This window comes from Myxocyprinus asiaticus, chromosome 36, assembly GCF_019703515.2.
Source record: "Myxocyprinus asiaticus isolate MX2 ecotype Aquarium Trade chromosome 36, UBuf_Myxa_2, whole genome shotgun sequence".
NCBI classification, from domain to species: Eukaryota; Metazoa; Chordata; class Actinopteri; order Cypriniformes; family Catostomidae; genus Myxocyprinus; species Myxocyprinus asiaticus.
The window spans coordinates 4,098,737-4,121,106 of NC_059379.1; the positions used below are offsets into that span (position 1 = coordinate 4,098,737).

Genomic DNA, 22,370 nt, shown 5'->3' on the forward strand with positions numbered 1-22,370 from the left:
TATCACACCAAAACTATGGTTTGCTATTTTTAGATGTTATCTTTCCATCTTTGCTGTTTATATATATATATATATATATATAATATAAACCTACCCTAAAAACTGTGACAACTAGCCCCAGTCTCCCCAAGAGTGTGTTTTAACCTGATTATTTTAATCAGACAGCACTTCAGCATCATTTTAAGATAGACTTGAGATGTCTTACATTTCTCTCTCTGATTGTATAAGTCATTTAATTTCCTATTCTCTCTGGGCTGAGGACCAATCAAAGCTGGTCTTATTATTAAAATGCCAGCACACACAGTTAAACACACAGACACAAACACTCTTTCTCTCTCACAATCTGATTCAACAGAGCATGTCATAATGTCACTGCTTCCCCTGGCGAACATCTCTGTGTGTGAATTTCCCCAGATTGATCTGTGCTTTATGGAATCCTGAATGGATTTCAACGGTCACATTTTCTCTGATCTGTCAGACCTGTATAGAGTTTGCATTGCCCATGGCCTATGTATGGTGCCACCCTACATGTGACCTGGCCTGCAGAGAGTGAGACAGAGATTCTCAGCGTGAATGAGCTGAGATCAATGACTTCTTGTTGGGAGTGAATGTGCGTGTAAATACTGGCTTTGCACCACACACACAAGCACAATAACACTCAGTTATTGCTCTATGAGCGTCTCACACTTCTATAGTTGTTTCCACAAAAGAATCCGAGCAAGAAACTGACTTATACAACCTTAATCAACAACGCGGCACTGGCAATCTGCTCTCACATGGCGCGGCCTGCTGCTAGTCCGTCAGTTTAAGAGTCGGACGTCTGTGAAAACAGTCTAGGGTGAATTCTGTTCACATGCTGTGATGTAGCAACAGTGAGAAAGATCCTATTGAGCCTGTGGTGTTAATGTCAAAATAAAAGTTTTAGCAAGGTCAGAAATGGAGAATTAGAACATTTAATTATGAAATAAACTGCCTGTTCATATTGTTAATGATGATAATAATTAATGTAATTAGTTATGTTACCTATGGATGCACCAATATAGAAAATTTGGTCGATACCAATAGCCGATCATAATTTTTTCATTCTTTTTTTTTTTTTTTTTTTTTTTACTGGTAAATATATCTAAACATCTTTAAAACAACAAAGTAAATACATTCTTGATAAGCAGAATGACATGAGATATTAAGCCTCATTTTTAGAAAAATCTATCAGTATCTTTGACTGGAAAACAAGACAAAAATACTCTGAAGATTTTTTTATTTATTATTATTATTTATTTATTTTTTAATAAAGGTGATTGGTTCTTTTCCGGGTTCAATTTCAAGTTAAGCTCAATCGAAAAAATGTGTGGCATAATGTTGATAACCACAAAAACATAATCAGACTATTCCCTCATTTATTTAAAACAAAACAAACAAGCAAAATTAGTATTTACAGTAAAGCACTTACAATGGAAGTGAATTGGGCCAATCCATAAACACTAAAATACACACTGTTTCTAAAGTACAGCCACAAGACATAAAAAATAATAATAATATTAACATGATGTTAGTGTAATAAAATTACTCATAACCGTATCTGCACTCAAAAAAATATCTCATTGGCTGAACTTGATTTAATCATGGACGGTGGTTCCACTTGCTTGAAATGAATTTTCTTACATTGAAATTACCATGTAATTTCAATTTAAATATTTCAAGTAGAGAGAACCTAATTGAATCAAGTTAACCCAACTAAATAAGACATGTTAAATTAACTTTAATTAATCCCTTTCTGTTATATACTAGCTTGTACTGTGAATGCTAGCATGCTGAAAGCATACTGAAGGGAAACGCTATGCTCTAATTAGCTTAGCAATTGCTTAACAAGTAAAGCAATACAGAGCATTCTTAACCTCTCTACCTAAACTCAAGCCCCATTCTTCACCATGATGGTAACCCCAAAAACTCCAACATAACAGAAACTCTTCTAAATCTCAACACAACAAAACATTAGACACTAACAAGTATTCTCCTTTGCATTCATCTTGCACAAAGACATTATATAACACTTAATTTGATCATTTACTCTCCCTATCGAGTGCCATGCAAAGCACACTGGGAATTAGAAATTGCCTTGCCTAGTTTTAGTTAACCAAACAAAAAATATTCATGTTGTCCCTACACAAATAGATCTTGATAGCGTTGAAACAACTCAGTTAATTTAAGTGTATTAAAATAGAGTCTAACAGTGAAAGTTGTTTGTAAAGTATAACCCTGGTAAACCCTGTAATCCGGTAAATGCAGGTAAATTCCTTATTTTATCACTCTAAAATAATGTTAACACATATCATGTTTTACGTCTTGTGGCTTTTGAAAAGGTGTGTATTTTAACATTTAATGAACTGGTGTCATTCTCTAACTGATCCTGAGAAAATATAAAACCTGCAGATTTTGTTATCTGCACACAGCAAAAAAAAATAAATATGATTTTAGCCAAATAACTTTCTGTTAATAGTGCTTATTTCATCTGTGCAGATTTTCATCAAATGTGCCTCACTCAGCTCGAGCCTAAACCTTGGAGATTATCTGCAAATGTTGATTTCACTTTCAGGATTAATTTGTGTTCAGAGAAACTGGCCCTCACTCAATTAATGTGAAATTACAGGTTGCATTGGCTGTGAAGAACAGCTGTTGAGTTCTGTATTGTAAAAGCTCTGCTGGCGGGTCCTATGATGGATAGTACTGTCTGTCAACTCACACAAACACAGAAAATAAGAGGAAAGAAAAAAAAAACAATAACAGCTTAGTTTTATCAGCGTTTTCACCTTTTGGAGTCTTGTTCAGACTCAAAACACCAACTCATTCAGTAAAGGACATATAAGTTCTTTAAATTTGACCCAATCAATTAAAATATCCCCCATTTACTCATGCTATATTCAGTCTTTAAAGGCAGGAAAAGCCACCAAAGCAGTCACACACTTTACAAAGGAGAGACTTACTGTATAAGTCAGTGCATGTAAGCGAACAAGAATGACTCGTTCAATTAAACGATTCATTCCAACACCAGTGGTTCTGTAACTAGATGTCAAACTTTTGGCAAACCCACAAAACTGAATGCACAGTTTGCACTCAGCAGTGCTCAAAAGAAAGAGAGGCTGATTTATTATCATCGAGAATTGACAATGGATGTCTTTTGTGGCGTAGTCGTGTGAGACGCTTCTACAACAGACACGGCATGCATGTTTAAAGCCATGTGACTGCAGAGCCAGCATTAAATCGTCATCCAGTATGTGGATCACTGTAGCGGAACTGATTAGCATGTCAGTTTGCACTTCTCCAGGGAAGATTTCAGCAAATGCCAGAGTAAAGTAACATTTACTTTTAATATCGCTGCAGTGAGAAACAGAGGTAAAAGGTTCCTGTAGCTCAACTTATAACGCTCAAGTCATAGGTACTGATAAAATATATACACCGTAAGTCGCTTTGGATAAGCGCATCTGCCCAATACACACTGTAAATGTTCATGTAAAACTAAAAATAAATGTTGGTAACCCTGGCAAGCAACAGAAAGTTGTGGTTAGTGTGCTTAGAACAGTGTCACGCCATGATGTTAAAATGTACCTGGCCCCAAAATGGTTTGGTTTTCACTCTTGCCTACAAATAGAGGTATTGTTGTTTTGTTTTTTTAAGGGGCTGGGTTCACTATATCAGTGATTTTTACTGTAAATGATTGATTGTAACCCAAAAATGGTTCTCAGGTCTGTGCTGATAGTCTCAGGGAAAAACAATGCTAGATCAAAAATAGGGTAACATGAGACTAAAGCCCCCTTTGTAGAAAAATAAAATAGTGTAGAAATAGGGGCAATCACTATAGGGCTAAATGTATCAACTAATGCAAATGCTTTTGAGGCAGAAAGATACATTTTGAGTAACAAATTAAGTTAATGCTTATTCAAATAACCACTTTAGAAAAGGTCTTGAGCCTGTTCAACCCTTAAATATATAAAATAATAAGTAGTAGAAATAAAATAAAAAGCAAATATTACAACTTTGACACATTAAGCAAAATTAACCGGCATCCACAAGCAGGGTTGGGAGGGTTACTTTTTAAATGTATTCCCCTACAGATTACAGAATACATGCTGTAAAATGTAATTTGTAACATATTCTGTTAGATTACTCAAGGTCAGTAATGTATTCTAAATACTTTGGATTACTTTTTCAGCACTGGTAGATTTTTTCACTTGTTTTGACTATAAAAACTCTGCCAGTACAGTAAGACAAAATACACATGTTAAAAATACATTCTCTGAAAAACCGAAATATCTTATGCAGTGTTGTTTCTAAAACAAGAGAAATCAAATTGATCTTGTTCTAATTATTTTTAGATATTTTTACAGGAAAACAATACAAAAAATATTATCAAGAATATGATTTTTGCCCTAATATCAAAGGTTTTACTAGAAAAAAATTAATTACGATCTAACGTGAATTTTCTTGTTAAAAAAATATGATCGTGTCTGGTAACGTGCATGTAAAATGGCTAGAAATAGCATTTTAGCTTAGCGTAAAGCTGACAATTTACACAAGGTTTATTTCTATTTCTTCTGCTCCAAACTTACTTCAAACTTACTTCTCTGTCTGCTCGTATGAATGTAACACATCATAAGAAAGTGTTTCACCGCTGTTCAAATGCACTTTGGATCACATCATTTATATGGATAAATGTTTTCCATCTGAAAGGACGAAATATTAAATGAAACAAATGACAATAAAATGCAAAGTAATCTCTTCAGTAATCAAAATACTTTTTGAATGTAACTGTATTGTAATTACCAATGATTTAAATTGTAACTGTAGTGGAATACAGTTACTTATATTTTGTATTTTATATACGTAATCCTGTTACATGTATTCCGTTACTCCCCAACCCTGTCCACAAGTGTCCCATTGATTCGAAAAGGCTAAGATGTTAGCTTTTTGATATCAGCTTTGATTGGCTAACATTGTGCAACGCCTCCAACACTGTAAAAAATCCAACTTCAGTTTTGTCAGACAAGCTCAATTTTAAAAGTTGATTGAACTATGTAATTTTGAAAAAAGTGAGTTTACTTAAAACAATCAATTAAGTCAACTTTTATGCCATTTAAATCAGAGCAACTTACATTTTTAAACAGTGAGCACATACAATATCAAATCTGGTGGTGAAGGTAGAACATACAGGCTTTTGAGCATGCTCAGTTTGATCACTGACCTTCCAACACACCCCTATTTGAAACGTTGTGCACCTCTGTGAAATGGAAGTTTAAATTTCACTGTTGTAAGTCTATAAAGCCAGGCTCTACCACAGAAAATCAGGAAATATTTGGGAATTTATATCTTTGATTTCGACTCTTATCTTTAATGATGTTATACATTTGTTAAAGTCATGGAAAAGTCTTAAAAATTCTTGGGTCAAAATCTGAGGGAACCTTGTAAGGCTGAGCACTATGAACTTCACATTGATGTGTCTGCTACTGAGCATGCCCACTGGTGAAGCATTGTGGCTGAAGACACTACCCACAATCCCCTGCTCTTGAATTTATTTAAGTGTGTTTGGTCAAAGCATGCTAACTTATGACTTATAAAAAGTGTAAATAATCTGATTTGAATTAATAGATGTTTTTGCTCTTTATGTGTTTTTAATTATGTTTTTAATTAAAAGTTGTGTTTTGTTTAAAGTCACCATCAGGGTAATTTGTGTTCGCATTGATGAAGTATCTTTATTTATGAAGTTAATTCAACTTCTAAAAGTTTGAAGTACTTGTATCCTACACCACTATTTAAGTTAGACCAACTATTTGGTCTCTTGGTAGGGCTGATACATGATCTTATGTCAAAATATAGATGTACTTTAAAGAAAAAAAAAAAAAAAATATATTATATTGTTTTCAAAAGTATTGAAAATTATGGACAGCTGTACTTAAAAATTCAAGTTTATTAAACTTAATGATCATTGATATTTTTGAGTTTGCTGAACTTATTGTATTAAGTTCATGGAACTTGAGATCCAACTGGAATTGTTAAGTTGGTAAAACTAATTTGCCTGAAGTTGAGTAAACTCAAAAATGCTTTGCAGCTGGTTGCCTTTTTTAAGTTTACTCAACTTTTTATTTTTTACAGTGAATACAGCCATGTTTGAAAAACTAAATTTCAGGGTTTACACATAACGCACATCCAGCAAATTGCATCTGAGTATATTAAACTGTTCATCTCAAGCACAAATGTTATCACTCAGCACCATAAACTATCTAACAGTCATTAGAAATATTCATGAATGAAACTGTTTACTCAAGATTTTGCAATCGGGTCAAAGTGTTTTTAACTGCGCCATCCTTCAATAACAGTTCCTTTGCAGAGCTTGAATTGTATTATGATGAGTTCACTAGCAATCCATGCTGATACAGTATGAGCCAAAAAACAAACAAACAAAAAAAAACATAAAAAATGCACACACATAATCCATAGCGTGATGAAAAAGACGCACACACATACAGTATTCTGATGCACTGAGGCACAGATAGCCGGAAACGCATCAAAAAGGTATACATATATTTATATACATTAACAATTAAAAATAGCACAGATAGGCACAAAAAAGGCATCCAGGATGTGTTTGTGCTCACAACAGCAAAAGGCAGAGCAGCTAATGAAACAGAATAGTGTCTCCCTTTCAGAGATGTAACTTGACACCGCGTCTTTTAAAGGCGCTGCGAGATACATGACGTCTGTGTAGTACATGTCTATATACACAACCGTTCAAAAGTTTAGGGTCACTCACTCATTCTTTATTTTGTATTTTTTTTTTTTTTTTTTTTTTCACATTTTAGAATAATAGTAAAGTCATCACAACTATGAAATAATAGAAATGGAAATTTGGGAATTATGTTGTGACTAAACAAATCCAAAATAAATCAAAACTGTGTTATATTTTAGCATCTTCAAAGTAGTCACCCTTTGCCTAGAATTTGCAGACATGTACTCTTGACATTTTCTCAACCAACTTCTTGAGGTATCACCCTGGGATGCTTTTTAAACAGTATTGAAGGAGTTCCCATCTATGTTGGGCACTTATTGGCTGCTTTTCTTTATTATTCGGTCAAAGTCATCAATTTCAAAAAAAAATTTTTTTTTTTTTTTTAATCAAATTTTAGTTTTGTAATTAAATAAATGAATATGGTGGCACAATTATATTTTTGTCTACAAAACTAATTTCAAACATTTAAGCATACGCCTTCAGATCAAAAGATTTTTAAGATCATGAGAAACATTTCAGTCAAGTGACCCCAAACTTTTGAACGGTAGTGAACAAAAATAATTCAAAGTAGTCCAGATGGTCCCCTTTGGTGTTCAGGAATAGTTAGTTTGCCACATTTGGTCTGTCTGTCCCACTCTCTCTCTCTCCGTTTACGAACTGAGCACCAGTGGGCAGGGCCAAGGGTGCGATGATGTAGAGTAGGCGTTGATGTTGTTGCTGTAGAGGCGATCATGAATTAATGGGTGCCCTAGTGACGTAGGGAAGTTGCGGAAGTAGAGAATAAGACATTTTTGCAGCTTAGTTTCAATAAATGCTTTTATAGCATTGGGAATTAAGTTTTGAATTCTGAAATTTACAGTATGCTTTTAAAGTAGAATGACCTCTTATATGTCAAAATATCAAGGAAAGTCTGATTCCTCATGACATGACTCATTTAATAAATTTCAGAACAACGTGACTTTGAGAATTTTTGTTTACCTTTTTAACAATAAACATGTTCCTGTATCTCAGCTGCTAGAGCACAGATTCAAGAGAATGCAAGGACTGATAAAATGCATAGCTTGAATGCCCTGTAGGTTGCTTTGGATAAGAACATCTGCCAAATTCATAAATGTACTGTAAAGTAACACTTTTGGTACTATGTCGGATCACCAATATGTCCACTGTAAAATTTGAGTCCAAAAACAAAACCAGTTGAAAATCACTGAAATATATTGCAGTATTTGTGTGTGTGTGTGTGTGTGTGTGTGTGTGTGTGTGTGTGTGTGTGTTTCATTCCAATCCCCAAGGGTCGACATTGCTTATAAATTTCTCTCGAACAGACGATCAGCCCCCGCTAGGTCAAACATGACTCATTTAGTCTCCTTGACTGTTTCACTGAGACTGCAGTATTGTAGCATGGAGAAAAACAGCAAAGTTTGTTCTCGATTTAGGGGATTATTTCAGTGAATCTCACAAAACCTGTCAAGAACATGCCCAGATAATATTTCACCATAATTCTGCATTATATAATGGCTTCTTTCTTTATGACTTTTCAGAGTAGAAATGTGACCTAGACATGTTTTCATGAGATCCACTCATTTGTCTTCATAAGGAATGAACATTTTGTGTTTTGTTTAAATAAAATGATTTAAGGGCCATTAAGCTTTATTTTGCATAGTGACATTATTTTCCATGACAGTTGAGCATGTCCCCTATTTCTCATTGTTGTAATAACAAAAAAATATAATTCATCTTACTGTAATGCCAAAAAAAAAATAAAAATAAAATATTTATATATATTATATATATATATATATATATATATATATATATATATATATATATATATATTTAAATTGATTCATAATTTTTGTTGTGCTGCATTTAATTTATGCTGGTTTAATAAAAAAAAATGAAAAAAAAAATAATAATAAAAAAATAAATAAAAAAAATCATTTCAGCACCATATTTTTTTAATATAATATATATTAAAAAAACTAATGGGAAGCTAATGAGAATCACTTAAAGGATTATTCCAGGTTCAATACAAGTTAAGCTAAATCGACAGCATTTGTGGTGTAATGTTGATTACCAAAAAAAATTAAAACAATCTGGGTTACAGGGAGGCACTTGCAATGGAAGTGAATGGGGCCAATTTTTTATTAACATTTTTCAATCAAAGCCTTCCATAGTATAAAAATGCATTTAAAAAGTAGCAAAAAACGTTTCCCAAAGTCTACATGGGAGGTTGACAAATTGAAAGGACTACTGTAGACCCTCATAGGTTAAGTAAATATTGATCGGCAGACATTGGTTATCCACTCTGCTACAGCAAACGTTAAGCCGCATTTACAATATGTGTCATGACTTTAAAGCCAGCGTCAAGTGCCGCTTTGAACTCCACATGAAAAACATCTTATTCTGCTTTTTCGTGATAGTTAAGACTTGACGTGCTTCTATGGTATTTAAATTGCACCTTACAGAGGATGCAAAGTACATGATTTCTGTCACAAGTCCCATCTGGGCTTGTTTTGTTCAACAAATAGTGTTAAACCTTTCTCCATCACTTGATCATTGACACAGAATCACTGTTGTGCGTGTGTGTGGTGATTTGTGCATCAGTGTAATGGCCCCGAGCGGACACATTCAACACCTCCCTACTTCAAACAGTCTTTAGAACTCACACAGAGCTGAATACAATGCCCGAATCTAATGTCAAGCCGGTAAATGCATTAATCACGATTAAGAAATATGAATGTTTTTAACGTTTTAAATTCAAGCATTAACTTTGACAGCTCTAGTATTTACACAGTTAATTACTGATTAATACTAATCAACTACATGTATTTGCAGTGTAATTATTTTGTAGAGCTGCTTGTACTCACATATTGCCATTGTTATTACTATAGTAATTAACAGTAACATGTAATATGTGTAATACTGACACATTTTTCTGTCTTTTCATTTGGGGCTGAAATGTGACCTGGACATGTTTTTGTAAGATTCATCAGTTTGTTGATGTGAAGATCTTGTGCAGTGAAGAGTGAACATTCTGTGTTTGCTCTCTGCCATTTATTCAGCTCTCTCAAATTGGCGTGTTCCTTCACACTCATCAGTCGTGTTTCAATGTGAACAAGCTGTCTGTGAGCCAGAATCACTAATTAAGATGAATGACAATGACATAGTGCTAAAATCACTGTGTAGGCTGTAAAATGTTCATCCCTAACAGACTTTACAGATATAGCAGCATTAGAAAGTTTGTGTCTGTGGCTTTACTTAGGAACAAAAGAGGTTGGAGGATACGTTGATGTGGTGAACACTTCTGAGAACACTTTGATCTTTTCCACAAAACAGACATTTTAATAAACTGTCAAAAGTGAGTATGCACTTTCTGACCAATGGCAGACAAGGGGGATGTGTTCAGGAAACCTGTGTGATGCTGCCTTAGAACGTGGCTGCCTGTAGGCTTTAGACATCAAGGCAGCTCAGTAGGGTTTAGTTTCAGGTGCGATGAGAATTTGGTATGATGCATTCAACCCACACAAGTATATTTACACATTCAAACATGCACACAATGCACATTCTGTTGTTATTACTTCCTGTTCCGGTATGCTGCACGAGTGTTTGTAGCTTGCTAGCCTGCTTATCGTTGCTTATTCTTTCTTATACGTTCATCGTTTTATCCTTTGCCATTTTACCGCGTGCTTCGGGTTTTTATGCTTTTCTACTGTCTACATCGTTACTGTCAACTGCGTGCATTTTACCGTGCGCACCCATTTTCTCTCTTTTTTCCTTTCCCGATGGTCTACATCTTACGTCTTATCGTCATGCATTTGTTTTCTTTACTGTGTTTTACACGGATTATTGCATCAATCTCAAACATCTGCTGATCAAGAACCACATTGATCTCAAACCCTCGCTGCTCAAGAACGACTATAACTACAACAACAACAACAAACATCCGCTCATGTTATTTCTTCCTGCATTGCATGCCACATGTTTACTATAGCTTTTTCTGTCAGCAGTGAGGCATTTACATGTGTTAAATGTAAGGAATTAGTCAGGCTGATAGAGAAGGTTAATGAGTTAGACATGTATCCGAATGCTAGTGGAGGTCAGTGAGAAAAAGAAGCTGGTAGATACTGTTTCAGATGTGGTTAGTACAGGGAGCAACACACACACTTCGGTTCCGGCTGTAGAGCCCCGCAGCAGGGCGTTTGGGTGACGTCTCTGCGGCATACTCACTCAGCAAAACGACACCACTCTCCCGTTCCTGTTAGGGTTTCCAATCGATTCTCCCCACTCAGTGATGCGCCCACTGAGAATCATGTTGAAAGAGCCTTAATAATTGGTGATTCTATTGTAAGGAACATGGAAATAGAGACTCCAGCCACCATCGTTAAATGCATTTCTGGGGCTCGAGCGTCTGACATCAGATCAAATTTACAAGTGCTGGCTAGTACGAAATGTAGATTTTCTAAAATTGTTATTCATGTCGGGACTAACAATGTCCGGCTTCACCAGTTGGAGATCACTAAAGATAATGTTAAAGAGGTGTGTGAACTTGTAAAAACAATATCAGACAATGTAATATGCTCTCGCCCCCTCCCTGCTCGTCGTGGTGACAAGGTTTATAGTAGATTCATGTCACTGAAAGGCTTGATGTCTGAGTGGTGTCCGGAGAATAGCATAGGATTTATAGAAAATTGGGAGAGTTTTTGGGGTAGACCTGACTTGCTAAAGAGAGATGGACTCCATCTCTCCTGGGAAGGTGAGCTCCTCTCTAGCAGGAAGCAGACAGTCTGGTTAATCCGAACATCTGCTAGCTGCCTTGAGACGTCACACATGTCATATAAACTACAACACATAGAGACTGTATCACCTAGATATCACCTAGATATCATATAGAGACTGTGTCTGTTCCCCAAACTACCAAACACAAACCCCTCACTAAATCATTTAGAAATGAATCTACTCTAGAAATTTATAGTTTAAATGAATCTACTCCCTCAGGTTATTGTTATAAACATGAGCCTCGCCTGAAGGGTCGAGGAGGAGGTGTTGCTACAATTTACAGTGAAGTTTTTTGGTGTTACTCAGAGGACAGGAAAAAAGTTTAAGTCTTTTGAACTAATAATGTCTAATGTGACACCATCAGATATAAATTGTTTCTGACTTCAACGTTCACATAGATAATGAAAATGACACATTGGGATTAGCATTTAGTGATATTCTCAACTCTCTTGGAGTTAGACAAAATGTGACAGGACCAACTCATCACCATAATCATACGCTAGATTTAATTCTGTCATATGGAGTTGATGTTGATACTATAGAAATTCTACTTCTGAGCGATGACATCTCAGATCATTACCTCATCTCTTGTTTGCAGCGATCAGCTAATGTCTCTCAATCTACACCACGCTATTGTTCAGGTAGAACTATTCTTTCAACCACTAAAGATAGCTTCACTAATAATCTTCCAGAATTGTCTCACATGCTCAGTAAGCCAAAAAGACTAGAAGAAATTGATGTAATAACAGAAAATATAAATACAGACTTCTCTATCACTCTTGATAGTGTCGCCCCCCTTCAATTAAAGAAAATTCAAGAAAAAAGCCCCTCACCATGATACAATGATCACACTCATGCTCTCAAGAGAGCAACTTGGAAAATGGAGCACAAGTGGAAGAATACAAAATTAGAGGTATTTGAGGTGCATGTAAGGATAGTGTCTGTAGCTACAGACAGGCACTAAAAGCTGCCAGGTCAGCATATTTTAGCAAACTTATAGAAAATACGTAACTACAACAATCCTAGGTGTTTATTCAGTACTGTGGATAAATTGGTTATGAATAAAGCATCGACTGAACCAGATATTCCATCGCAGCACAATAGTAATGACTTCATGAATTTCTTTACTGATAAAATTGAAATAATCAGAAATAAAATTGGAACTATGCAATTAACTGTCACAGCACCTCAGAAAACAGTGTCTCATAATTTTATTCACGAGCAACTTCAATCCTTCGCTGTCATAGGTCATGAAGAGCTAACAAAGCTTAAAAAAAAAAAAAAAAAATCAAAAGCCACAACATGTATGTTAGATTCAATACCAACTAAGCTCTTGAAAGAGGTGTTCCCTGTAATCTCAGAACCTCTTCTTAATATTAACTCCTCGCTATCCTTAGGACATTTCCCAAGAAACTTTAAAATGGCAGTTATCAAGCTGCTTATTAAGAAACCACAGTTTGATCCTGGAGAATTGGCTAGTTACAGAGCGATTTCAAATCTGCCATTTATGTCGAAAATACTAGAAAAGGTAGTGTCCTCCCAACTATGTTTATTTCTACAGAGAAATGGTATATATGAACAGTTTCGGTCAGGATTTAGCCCCCATCACAGTACAGAGACTGCACTTATCAGAGTTACAACTGACTTGCTCTAATCATCTGATCGTGGCTGCATTTCACTTCTAGTGCTTTTGGATCTTAGTGCTGCCTTTGACACGATAGATCATGACATTCTCTTGAATAGGCTGGAGAATTATGTTGGCATTAGTGGATTTGCATTAGCGTGGTTTAGGTCCTATTTATCAGACCGCTACCACTTTATATGTGTCAACGAGGAATTGTCAAATCAAGCAAAAGTTAAATATGGAGTGCAATGGGGATCAGTTTTAGGACCTCTGCTTTTCTGCTTATACATGCTTCCCCTGGGAGATATTATCAGGAATAATGGAATAAGTTTCCAATGTTATGCCGACGACACCCAACTTTATATTTCTTGTAAACCCAATGAAAATGTACAGTTCTCCAAATTAGCAGAGTGCATCAGTGAAATCAAAGATTGGATGGCTAGAAATTTCCTGAGGTTACCAGAGCCAGCCAGATCCAGCTCCGTTCCTGCTTGGTGTCGGACTCCACTGCTATGTGTCTCTGAGTGATGATGACTAAATGCAGCTGGTGCTACCCAGACATCACTTCAGTCTTTTACGTTGGACTTCAGAGGATGAACTGATGCCAACTCCAACTGTAAAACATCAGATACTTCATATGCCACTGCCTGAACCTTGGATTTAGGATGGACCCCACCAAACCTCACCGAAATGACCTGCCGGTTGAACTGCGATGCAACTCATTGATCTCTGCCTGCATCACTTTTGTCTATTGATGGACTACACTCTTAAAATGGAATACATAGACTATCGGTTAATTGCCAACAACAATCTTCATCAGCCAACTAACAGAAGAAAATGCATCTATGTGAACTTCAGCACTTAATCCAGGATGGACTTCAAAGACATTAGTCATGAAATGTACAGTTCATAATATATATATATTAACACCGGCCCTTAACCTTACTTAGTTTACTAATCTTAAACCATGACATGCACTGCACATAAATAACTAATATTGGCATTATAGTCATGCTGGTTAGCCAGAGGGGAACTGGCCCCCACTGTGAGCATGGTTTCTCCCAAGGTTATTTTTCTCCATTAACCACCATCTTAAGGAGTTTTGTGTTCCTCTCCACAATCACCTTCAGCTTGCTCACAGGGGTTATAAATCAAATATTTATTTATTTTTATACACAATTTACAATAATATTTAATAAAACTACACAATGATCACTCTAAGACTTTACAGATATTACGGTTTCATTTTTTTGTTAATGCATGATTTTCTGTAAGGCTGCTTTGAAACGATGTGTGTTGTGAAAAGTGCTATACAAATAAAAATGACTTGACTTGCTTGCATTCACTTCTTGTATCTGTGAAAATGACTATAAACAGAGTGGTCGCTGGGAGCCGTCGTGTGGGCTGATAAACCCCACGGCAGAATTTTCTTAGTGCATGGCTAGCAGTGTAGAGACACACACACACACACACACACACACGTACGTTGGTGCGGCTATTCTTATGAGGACTCTCCATTGACATAATGATTTTTATACTGTACGAACTATAGATTCTGTCCCCTAACCCTAACCCTACCCCTAAACCTAACCCTCACAAAAAACTTTCTGCATTTTTATATTTTCCAAAAAAAAAAAACATAGTTTAGTATGTTTTTAAGAGATTTGAATTATGGGGACACTAGAAATGTCCTCATAAACCACATTTATAGCATAATACCCTTGTAATTGCCAGTTTGTAACCTAAAAAAATGTCCTCGTAAACCACCCAGACCTGCCCACACACATTTGTTTTTCTAAAATAATGGACACTTTCCTTTGATATTTTACATCCCCTAACCCTACCCCTACCCCTATACCTGACCCTCACACAAACCTTTATGAATTTTTACATGGTGTTTGTTGGCAGCTGGTGTGGTGACCTCATCATTGGCGCCCCCATCTGCAGGAGCAACCTTATCATTGATGGCCTGTTGGCCCTAGTTTGGCCCGAGTGAACATTTTCAGGTGACACAAAGAGATACAGCAGCTTGCCCGTATCTCTCCCGCACCTTGCTGACAGCTTGCGGGTGAAGTCTCCATTCTTCCTACAGTAAATTCACTCCATGTTTATTATGCCCGGGACATGCGTTGCACGTAAAGAAGAAGAGTGCACTACTGCACACAGTCAGTTTCTGTGCTAGGATGTGCAGTCTAGTCGAGCATGTACCTCCTGGAAATTTTAATATGCCAATTTTAGTCACAGGAAGTGGAAAAAAAAAAACATTAGAGAAGTTTTAAGAAAGTGACCAAAAAAAAAAAAAAACAGTGCAAATGTGTGTTTTCTCTAGCAGAGGTTTTATACTGCATGTTGGTTTCAAACACCTAGTCACTAGTGCAAAACCCTCTTAAATTAGAGGGGGGGGGGGGGAGAATAAGGCCTCACCCAAGGCTATGTGCAAATGTCTTTCATATAAAGGAGTCTGTCTACAGCTTTACCCTGTGACATATATACAATAATGACTCTTAAGAACTAATCCTCATGCTGGGAGCAAAGACAACAACAGCAGACCACTCCTGACCGATGGCAAGAAGAAAAAGCATCTCATGTTCACTGAAGGAGGGAAGTCTGGGACATGGTCAAGAGAAGAGAGAGCCAACAGGAGAGGAGAAGCTTTGTTTTAATTATTTTAAGAGTACAAATGAGGGTTGCCAGTGTTGCTTTTGTTTAAAGGGATAGATCACCAAAAAATGAAAATTCTGTCATTATTTACTCTCCCTCATATTCCTCATTTTTCCATACAATAAAAGCATACAGTATAGCAAGCAGGGCTGTCAAGTTCCATAAATGGCAAAAAAAAAAAAAAAAAAAAAAAAAAAAAAAAAAAAAAAAAACACCATGGAAGTTGTCTCTTTACAACTTGTGCACTATATTTCAAATCTTCTGAATCCATAATATAGCTTTGTTTGATGAAAAGACTGAAATTTCATGTTGAGCTGAATGCCAAAGGGCTTTGGTTCTTGTACGTATCAAAAGCAATGCACTAATTTAGAATTTTCAATGAATAATGACTTGAATAGGGGGCCTGGGTAGCTCAGTGGTAAAATACGCTGGCTACCACCCCTGGAGTTTGCTAGCTCGCTAGTTCGAATCCCAGGGTGTGCTGAGTGACTCCAGCCAGGTCTCCTAAGCAACCAAATTGGCCCAGTTGCTAGGGAGGGTAGAGTCACATGGGGTAAACTCCTCGTGGTCACTATAATGTGGTTTGTTCTCGATGGGGCGCGTGGTGAGTTGAGCGTGGTTGCCGCGGTGGATGGCGTGAAGCCTCCACACGTACTATGTCTCCATGGCAACACGCTCAACAAGCCACGTGATAAGATGCACGGGTTGATGGTCTCAGACGCAGAGGCAACTGGGATTCGTTCTCCACCACCCGGACTGAGGTGAATCACTACGCGACCACGAGGACTTAAAAGCACATTGGGAGCTGGGCATTCCAAATTGGGAGAAAAGGGGGAAAAAATCAAAAAAATAAATAACGACTTGAATTTTGTGAACTATTCCTTTAAGGAAATGGGACTTGGAGGAAGCAGCCCACATACATTAACACAAACACATCCAAGTCTAAGAGACACAGCTTTGAAGAGAGGCTACACAAGATTTATGTGTGTCAACGATTCGCCCCACTTACTGTCACAGTTCCCCACTGTGTCCTAGCAAAACCACAGTGAAACACAGCAATGCTGCAGGTGCTGTGTGTTTATGTTTAACAGTAGTGGCCCTGAGGGAACCCTGTCCCCGCTGTGCCCTTGAACATTGTATTTTACCCTAGGTTGCTCCAGAGAGACATAAATTAATGTATGGGAGTCTCTGCAAAAAATCAAAAACATCTAAGCATCCTTAAAACAAAACAATTAACAACAAAACCACAACCAGGAAGTAATTATGTTCACATAATGAATGATTAGCACGATTTGGAGGATGCAAAAAAATAAATAAATATACGCGTGGAGGAAAAGACTTGGCTAAATTACAAGACACCATTTGTTTTCATGCATTAAAGAGGTGTCCATTTGAGTGTTATTGGATATATACAGTATTTATGCTCGACTATGCACGTTTTGCCCAGGCTCAGTTATCAGTTTTCTTACCGCATGAAATGGGGAGGGTCATTTCTTCTCATAAAAACTGTCCCATTAGTCTTCCTGGTCGCCGCAGGCAACTCTCAGGTCTTTATAAATTGTTGTGGGATTCTGTATCGACTCAAATCCACTGCCGCTGTCCTGATTCCAGTGTGCTCTGGGATACTATGGAAAAATGCAGCATTTAATCACTGTTTATCACAGCGGATAAAGCGGAAAGCACTTTTTATTTAGACACTGGCAGTGAGAAGTTTACTTGAGGGAAAGGATGTTATATAGGTAGTTATACAAAATTGTTGAGAAAAAAAAATGTCTGTAAACTTTTTTTAATTTCCAGCATAAAAATTTTAAATGAAAATATATATTGATTTTTTTTCCTGAAGTCTATATTTTAGGTCTTGGTCACCATTTCTTTTATGTGTTTTCTGCATTTTTAATCACCTTTTTGTGTAGTCGCAGTTCACTTAAATAGTCCTGCAGTGTGATAAATTAAACCAGCCTGATCCCATGAAAATTACATGACTCTGGCAAAAATTTTGGCAAAATGACATTACATGGTTCATTACACGTATCGCCGCAGTTCCGATTTAAAATGTCCACTGTTTAATGCTAAAAGCAAGCAAAATTTTCTCCTAAGGTTTTGAAGATTAATGCTTTATTGGGTTTTAAATCAACAAATCCTACCACCCTAAACCTTAAAGGGACAGTTTACCAGCAAATTTAAATTCTCTCATCATTTACTCACCCTCGTGCTATCCCAGCAGATGTGTATGACTTTCTCTTTTTTCAGCAGAACACAAAGGAACATTTTTAGGAGAATATCTCCACTCTGTAGGTCCATACAAAACAAGTCAACGGGGTCCAAAACTTTGAAGCTCAAAAAAGCACATAAAGGCAGCGTTAAAGTAATCCATATGACTCCAGTAGTTTAATCCATGTCTTCAGAAGCTATATGATAGGTATGGGTGAGAAACAGATAGATATTTAAGTCCTCTTTTCCTAAAAAGTTTCCTCCCTGCCCAGTAGGTGGTTTGTGGCATGTGACTCACCAAAAACAAAACTAGAAGAATTCGAAAGTGAAAGTGAAAGTGGAGATTTATAGTAAAAAAGGACTTCAATATTGATCTGTTTCTCACCATCACCTACCATATTGCTTCAGAAGACATGGATTAAACCATTGGAGTCGTATGGATTACTTTTATGCTGACTTTATGTGCTTTATTAACTTGAAAGTTTTGGACCCTGTTGGCTTGCATTGTGAGGACCTACAGAGCTGAGATATTCTTCTAAAAATCTTAATTTGTGTTCATCAGAAGAAAGAAGGTCATGCACATCTGGGATGATATGAGGGTGAGTAAATGATGAGAGAATTTTCATTTTTGGGTGAACTATTCCTTTAAACCCAAACCTAACAGATAGTGTCATAAAAGCAAATGTGAGATGAAAGCGCAGTAAATGAAACAGGTCAGTTTCACTTGGAAATATGTCACATTGCTGAATTAAAATAGGTTGTGAATGGCATTGTGTTGAATTTAAGAACACAAGGCTCAGTTTTGATTTCTTTGAAAATGAGGTCATTAAAACTGTGTACGGTATAATTAAACAAGAATTAGAAACGTACTATTTAAGGTTTGTCACATTGCTTTAACAGCTTGAAATTTCATGTCAACTACCTATCATTTTAAAATAACCTTTGGCAGTCAGTGCATTTGAACTCCTACAAAATGCTCTGTTCACCCCATATTAAGCAGTTTACTTCACAGGACCACAGGGCTCTCTCAATACTTCTGACTGTTATATATAAATTGTGCCGTTTTAGTGAATTATCATTGGACACCACTTCATTTTCTCAATGAAGCCCATCAATCCCTCTGCGTAGGTGTTTTGTGGAGTGTGGAGTGTTGATAATCAAACTAAGAGTGAATGAATTCTCATGGCTCGTCCTGTCTTGATGTAGGGAAGACATCTGCCCTCCAGATACAAGATTGAGGCCGGCCTACTTTCACAAACACACACAATCTCTCTCTCTTGCTCTCATGCATTTTCTATTTCTATGTTTAGTGTTATTTGCTCAGACAAGCATTACTGTTGCTCATACTTGTGGTTAGGGATTTGAACAAACCCCTAACACAAGTATTAATCTGCAGCGTGTATTGTTTGTGCTACAGACAAAAAATATACCTCAAATTACGAGGGTTTATTCAGAAAATGTAGTTTGTTTCTCTAGTGCCAGTGCTACAGTTACATGATATGCAAAGTAAGTGGAGGGGTGGACAGTGTGGTCTGGATAATTCCCATTTACAGTTTAATCATACACAGATTACATCAGATGAGCATTTTAACACATGTAAATCTACAGATTAATTCATTTGCAAGGATGATTTAACTGCTTTAAACCACCTTGATAGTTTGTGTAATGCCATGTGCACCCAAAATCCCCCCAAATCTAAACAAGATTAAAATAATCACTGCTAATATATGAGAAAGTGGGATTTATGAGTTTGCGTGTAGCTTTATATTTGAAACTTCAGTCCAGACATCCTCTCTGCTTTTAAGCCTTTCTACTGGAACTTTTTTTCAATGGCTTTGGTGTCATCTATTGGAGCAGTAGCGCTATTGCATTTTTCTCATATGGTGAATGATAGTGGGCAGTTATGTGTACTTCTGCTGTTTTGATTTTAGTTGTCTCGTAGAGTCATATTTAAAGTTAGAAAGTAATTCATAGTTATTATTTCACTGTTAATAAATAATTTAATGATAATATTCTCTCTCTCTCTTTTTTATTTTTTTAGCAGACACAATGCTCCTTGTTTTATTCCTTCTAACAACTAAACTACCAGATACAAGCAATTCAACAGAAACAAATGGTAAGTTTGCATTATTCAAAGCTAATTAACATAAATACAATTGTATTTGATAATATTGTATTTATTCATTTTATTTTCTGTGACCTTGTCTAATCCTAATTGGGTTTTTAAGAGAGGGCATGTGGTTGAAGTTAGCAAAGCGCCTGAAATTACTTACAACATTTTCAAACTTCACAGAGGATAAATTCATAAATCAGATGAGCATATCTCTATATTATATATGCTGTTAAGTCTAAATGTCATTCAGAGGTTAGTATCAACATGGTGTGGAACAGTCATTTCCAGCAATGCAGCCATTTTAAGGTGGCGCTAGATGGTGTCAACGCTGAACTTATTTCACACTTCAACCCTTTGAACATGATGGAGTTACTTTGTTTATTATGTGGAATTCACACGTTTGTTTCCTGTACATTTACAGTACATTTAGTTGTAGATTAAATGTCAGAAAAGAGTATATCGTTCTTATAAATTGAACATCAGAAAATGTATTCATAGGCATGAAAAAGTCATGTAAATTATACCCTGTTTAAATAGTCATGGAAATTGTACATCTAAAAAAAAAGTCATGGTAATTATAAAAAAAAAAATACAAATATTGGAAAAGTCATAGAATTTACCAATTCTTGAAAAAGTCACTGAAATGATAAAATATCGAGAAAAAAAAAAATGAACATTTAAAAAAATAAATGTAGTCTAAAATGGAAACTATAATTTCTAAAAAGACATTGAAAAGTCATGGAAATTACAAAATGTCTAAAAAATAATGGAAATGTGATGGAAATTGTACAATGTCTAAAAAAAATCATTGAAAGTATAAATTATACAATATTTAAAAAGTCATGGAAATTCTAAAATGTTTAAAAAGTCATATAAAAGCCATGGAATGTTTACAGTATTTAAAAGTCATTCAAATTCTAAAATGTCTAAAAAGTCATGGAAAAGTCACGAATATTATAAAATGTTGATTAAGTCATGGAAAAGTCACAGAAATGATGCATTGTCTAAAAAGTCATGGAAATAATAAAATGTCTAAAAAGTAATGGAAAGGTCATGGATATTTTTAATTTTTTATATTTTTTTAATTAAAAAAAGTAATGGAAATGACAAATGTCTACAAAGTCATGAAAATTATAATATACTGTATTTAAAAAGTCATGGAAATTCAAAAAATGTAAAAAGTAAAAGTCATGAAAATTCTAAAATGTCTAAACAAAGACATAGAAATTCATAACACATATGAAATGTTTTAAAATTTAAATCTGGATAATTACTGTCAATTTTTAGTCATGTGCAACTCTAAAATATTTAATCACCTAGAAACTTTTATTTGTGTGCAATTTAATTTCTATGTAATGATTTTTAAAAACTAGTTTTCAAAGGATTGGAAAAATCACGGAAATTAAAGGGATAGTTCACCCAAAAGGAAAATGATCTCATCATTTACTCACCCTCATGCCATGCCAGGTGTGTATGACTTCCTGTCTTCTACTGAAAACAAATGAAGAATATTTCTGCTCTGTTGGTCCTCACAATGCAAGTGAATGGTGGCAAGAACTCCGAAGGTCCAACTATCACAAAGGCATCATAAAAGTAATCCAAAAGTATTTTTTAAATTAAGTGGTTTAATCAATGTCTTCTGAAGCTACATAAATGTAACCCCTTTTTCACTTACTTACATTTTGGTCTGTTCTCACCCAAAACTGACTGGATCGCTTCAGATGACATTGATTTAACCACTGGAGTCGTGTGGATTACTTTTATGCTGCCTTCATGTGCTTTTGGAGCTTCAGAGTTCTGATCACCATTCACTTGCATTGTGAGGACCAACAGAGCTGAAATGTTCTTCTAAAAATCTTTGTTTGTGTTATGCGGAAGAAAGAAAGTCAGACACATCTGGGATGGCATAAGGGTGAGTATACGATGAGAGACGTGGTCAAAAGATGTGGGGACCCTGAAAATATGTTTGTTTGTTTTTTAATTAACAGCTTATACAGTTAATTGGAGGTATTTTTTTTTTTTATCACTGAGACTAATTTTGAGTCCTTTCTGCTCGCTGTCACTCTTTAAGCATTGCATAAATATTAGTGTGGTCATGTGGATTTGTGTTAAATCTGTGGTGGATTACACAGACTGTGATTTGGGCTGCAGTAAAGTGCTGATCGCAGGGTTTAGTGTATGATTCATGTCAAACATGCTGTTAAATG

At 35.8% G+C, this 22,370-nt stretch overlaps 1 protein-coding gene across 1 annotated transcript in view; it reads left to right on the forward strand.

The window, feature by feature from the left end:
• LOC127427341 (receptor-type tyrosine-protein phosphatase epsilon-like) overlaps positions 1–22,370 on the forward strand; it is a 101,816-nt gene that overhangs the window by 55,264 nt on the left and 24,182 nt on the right. The window contains exon 3 of the mRNA XM_051674899.1: positions 20,092–20,166. Coding sequence (XP_051530859.1) covers positions 20,100–20,166 — 67 coding nt within the window. The 5' untranslated portion in view covers positions 20,092–20,099. The remainder of the gene's footprint in view (positions 1–20,091; positions 20,167–22,370) is intronic.